This window comes from Macrobrachium nipponense, chromosome 8, assembly GCF_015104395.2.
Source record: "Macrobrachium nipponense isolate FS-2020 chromosome 8, ASM1510439v2, whole genome shotgun sequence".
In the NCBI taxonomy this organism is placed as follows: Eukaryota; Metazoa; Arthropoda; class Malacostraca; order Decapoda; family Palaemonidae; genus Macrobrachium; species Macrobrachium nipponense.
Genome location: NC_087203.1, coordinates 71,789,134 through 71,794,133, shown reverse-complemented (window position 1 = coordinate 71,794,133; position 5,000 = coordinate 71,789,134). Strand labels below are relative to the sequence as shown.

Sequence of the window (5,000 nt, the reverse complement as noted above, 5' to 3'; positions counted from 1 at the left end):
ATTGTAGGTCCCGTTGCTAGGTAACCAATTGGTTCCTAGCCGCGTAAAAATATCTGATCCTTTAGGCCAGCCCTATTAGAGCTGGTAATCAGCTCAGTGGTCTGGTAAAACTAAGATCTACTTAACTTTGACCTGTGCGGAGATAGATTTCTTTTTTTAGTTGTCATGATATTAATTTCAAGTTGTGGTATATTTAAAGTAGGTTAGAGAAAGCAAATTATAAATAATAAAAGACTAAAATGACGATCTGATACACTAGAAGTAAAAACTTTTATTTAAAAAAATATTTACAAAAAGTAACTGTGGTAAATGCATTTTTTTTTACAGAGCAAGTAAAACTGGTGTAATGCCTTCATAATATATAAATGAGTTTATCGTAAAACCATTTTCCCCTGGCTATTACTTATGAAAATATAAGTAAAAAAGTGTTAGGATTCCCTATCGAGTAATTACTTCCCAAGATATTTTGTGATTGCTCTTTGTAAGGTTGCCTATACGCTATGATGACGGTAAGTTAAATAGTTTTTCTTTATCGTAGAGTATACAAAACAGCAAAGTTAAATAGATTTAGGTCAAAAGGATCACCTAAATTTAACCTCGAAAAAATCTATACCTTGCCAAAAAAAAAAAAAAAAAAAATATATATATATATATATATATATATATATATTATATATATATATATATATATAATATATATATATATATATATATACTATATATATATATATATATATATATATATATATATATATATATATATATATATATATTCCCAGAAATAGAGTAAAAGGAAAGTTATCATTTTTTCACCATGAAAAATTACAACAAATGACCTTTACGGGTTTACAGTTGTTTGCTACTTGTTATGGGCATATTAACGTCATTTATGAGGATGTGAATGCACTCTTTCAAATAATATTCTTTTATACTAGATATTGATGTTCCCAGTGTATTCGACAAAATCAACCACAAGACTCTGAGATAAACTACCTGCTTATGATTCATTACATTTCTCTGTAAACTTTCGCTCTTTGTAGCCGTTTTGGGTTTTCATATCTTTTGCTGGAAATGGCACAATATCGCCTCATTTCCAAATCTATAGTAATGGGCCTCATTAATGGTGGCCTCATTCTTTTCTTATTTTTATCTTCTTTCTATCTCCACCCTCCTGGCCTCTGCTACCCGTTCTCAGTCTCAAAGTAACTTTTTTTCAATCTTAAAACTCTGAACTTATTCAGCCAATAAAGATTTCGCTTTACTGAATGAACACCAAATACGCTCTATGGCTTCCTTTATAAATATACTCACCCACCACACATCCTCACCCCCTCAGATAAGTACCGATTAAAGACTCCATAAATCTTTTTTTAAAATGAAAAACAACTTCTTCAGGAAAATTAATAATTCGCAAGTAACCATTACTTATTTGCAGATTTTTCAGTACCATATTTTTTTTAAACACTGCCACTGCCATTTAGAGTCCTGTCTCTCTTTGCATTTTTAGCCCTGTATTTCAATACACATCTCGATTTGCTGCAATATATCAAAATCTTTTTATCATCATCATTATTGCTATAATTTATCATTGCTACAACGATAGCAATCCTAGCTTTTCATGCTCTTTTTATTGCTGCGTCAGTGACTTAATCACCGCCATGAATTCCTTCCAGTTGTCTCCGCGATTTACATTTCTGTATGAAGAAATACTGAGAAGAGCAATGTCTTCCTCTTTGCACAGCCTGTGGAGCGAAATGTTTCGGGGGCTGTGATGGGAACGACTGCTGTCACAGTGAGTGCATCGGCGGCTGCTCCAGACCCAACGATCCCACCGCCTGCCACGCTTGCAGGAAACTCCGCCAGAATGGCCGCTGCGTCTCTGCTTGCTCAAAACATATGTATAAGGTGAGCTGTTTCCTCTATTGCCCCCCGGTCATTTCTACGTCTCACTGTTTAGTTAATGGGTTTCTTCATCACTCGGCTGTTTAGTTTATTGAGCTGCTCTTCCTGGCTGATCAATTCGCCACCTGGTGGTTTCAGTTGGTGTATTCTCCACCTAGTCGTTTAAGTTGTCTACTTGCTATCTGGGTGTTTAAGTTAGTCGCTTCACCACTTGGCTGTTTAAGTGGGTCTGTTTGCCAACTGGTTGTAGAAGTTAGTCTATTCGCTACCTAGTCGTTTAAGTTAGTCTACTTGCCACTTGGTTGTTTTAAGTTAGTCTATTAGCCACCTGGTTTTACAAGGTTGTCTCTTTGCCACCTGGTAGTATAAGTTAGTCTGTTCGCCACTTGGCTGTTTTTATGGGGCTATGTTCAACTGGATTAATCCAAGCACATAGAATGAGAATGTGTTTTATCTACAAATCTGTTCTTGATTGATTCATTTATTTATTATATTACAAATCTATTTTCGGTCTGATCATAAACCCGCTCAGTCATAAGACAGTATTATTGTTCATTTATTGGCCCTTCCACCGTCTGATTTAGTTTATGAGTCTATTCTCCACCTAACTTACAGATTTATGAGTAGACTCGCCACCTGCTTACAATAAATAAATAAATAAATAAATAGATAAATAAATAAAGTAAGAAGACATTTCTGATTTTTTTATCTTCACATGACGCTTTAGATTACAGGTATACCCATCCACGGATTATTTAGTTAATTGTTCAGTTCGTCCCCTGACAGCGACTAAATTCATAGACAAAATAAGATGTGAGTTGAAGTGAATATAGAATTTAGTCCAAAGGCCGAGCACTGTGACCTATGAGGTCATTCAGTGCTGAAACGGAAATTGACAGTAAAAGGTTTGAAAGATGTAACAGGAGGAAAACCTTGAGTTGCACTATGAATCAATTGTTAGGAGAGGGTAGGAATGTGAAAGGAGGTACAGTAAAAGTAACGAAAAGTGTTGCAGCTAGGGCCCGAAGGCACGCTATTATGAATTCCAAGTAATGCCTTCAGTACACCGCATGAAGTACGCGGACGGTACTACCCTGCTAGGGGGGATAAGATATGTTTAATGATAACTTCGTCGTATGCCTGGCGGATGTGATCTTTCGACAGAAACAGCCTCCGACGCCAGTGACAAATACTCTACTACTGGGCTGTCAAAAGAGGTATACTAAGTTGTTAGCGACTCTGTTGCACATATGCTAGTCGAATGCAGGAATTTGTACTAAGTTTAGGCAGAGGTTGTCACTGTCCGTGGATCGAGACCCTTATTATTGATAATTCCCCACTAGGTATTACTTCCCCGGTAAAGTGAATTGGATATGGAAAGCTATTTGTAGCATGTATATATATATACATATATATATATATATATATATATATATATATATATATATATATATATATACACATACATAACAACTATGCAATAAAGAAGACAACGAAGGAGAAACAAATAAACAGAAAAATTCTTGCTTTTTTCAAGACATCAGTGTAAGCAAAGGGGAATACCATGGCTTCATTTCTCTTGTGAGCCTGTGACTCAAGGGAGATGTGCTGAAACAACACACAAAAGCACTTAGTACATCCTTCTCTTATTCCATTCTTGTAACAAATATATATATATATATATATATATATATATATATATATATATATATATATATATATATATATATATTTTGAGCGGAGAAGATAAAGAACACAGCTACAGAGAGTTATACTGGAAAGTAAACCCACATAGTATTATCTGGCGAGCTACACTATTAAATCTGAGTGGGAAATGCCCTGGCCTTTTGTCACTAACGACACCTCTTGAACCATTCCGCTCTCTCTCTCTCTTTCCCATTCTTTTTTCGCTTCCTCACACTTTTTTTTCTATTTTTATTCTCTTGTTAATGAAACTTCCCCCCAACTTCCCCTTTCCTTGTTAAGTATGCAAAGGAGGCGGGCCAACTCTGGTGGTAACGAGTCGGTCCACAGAGATACGAACGAGAGAGATTCCGCGAGACTGAGACTCCATGGGACAAAGTGATTAAGTGCCTTTGCGTTGTGGCTGTTTCCAATTTCGGAGAAATGAGTCAAAATGATGATCCTTAGATCATTCTAATTGCTCTGAGACTGAGGAGTAAAAATATTGGTCGATCTATATGTTTCAGATTGAAACACAACGGAACACAAAGCGCCAATGTGATTTCAAATTTGTGGTACTGTGGTTTTGCGATTTTGAGTTAGATTTATTCAATAGCCCCTTATTGAGTATTAAGAGTCTATACTTATTCTCTGGATTGTAAACCAATTATAACTAATAATTTGTTTCATATCAGTATTAAAAAACGCAAGTCACTAAATATTCTGAAAATCTAGAACGATCGATTGATTGGAGTCAATATTTTAAAAATAATTCAAACACGAGTTCAGTCATCGACTGTTTCTAGTTTTCCATTGATAAGTAACACAGTGTTACAATAACAAACGCTTGCCATAGGCAACTAAAGCACGGCACTAAGAAAATACCATTAGAGGGTATTAGGTGATTAACTTTCTTCAAGTTTAGCAATTTAAACACAAAGCTACTCCTTGGAAAGTTCTCCTGATCTAGTTCATCAGAGAAAAAAAAGAATGTATGATCAAGGTGTTCATTTGCAAAATCAAAACATGAAAAAAGTTCTACCAAATATGAACCGCTTGAGTGATTCCTATTGCAAAATAGTTTGAGGACATACCCGTTTGGAATCGTCAGTAGATTAATATGTTTAGATATGAATAACAAAATATTTGTATTCTTAACGTTTTAAGCTCGACTTATGCCAGCACGAAATTTGATTTCACAGCAATCAAAAAGGTTACCCATGTCATTTGTGCACGTCATAAGTTACTTGAAATAGCTAAAAGTTTATTCTATGCAAATCCAAATAACGTTTGGTTAATGTGCATGATGTTGAGAGCAAAGAACGAAGGTAAGGAACCACAGCACAAGACCAAACGACAAACGAAACCATGTCTGCTACACACGGGCGCACCAGGCAAAGTCCTCCTCCTTCAGG

At 35.5% G+C, this 5,000-nt stretch overlaps 1 protein-coding gene across 4 annotated transcripts in view; it reads left to right on the top strand.

Annotated features, from left to right (window-relative positions):
• The window catches only part of LOC135222840 (insulin-like growth factor 1 receptor), a 303,311-nt gene that overhangs the window by 233,529 nt on the left and 64,782 nt on the right, over window positions 1-5,000 (top strand). For all 4 annotated transcript variants that reach the window (XM_064261171.1, XM_064261170.1, XM_064261172.1 and 1 more), the window contains one exon: window positions 1,742-1,905. In XM_064261171.1, coding sequence (XP_064117241.1) covers window positions 1,742-1,905 — 164 coding nt within the window. The remainder of the gene's footprint in view (window positions 1-1,741; window positions 1,906-5,000) is intronic.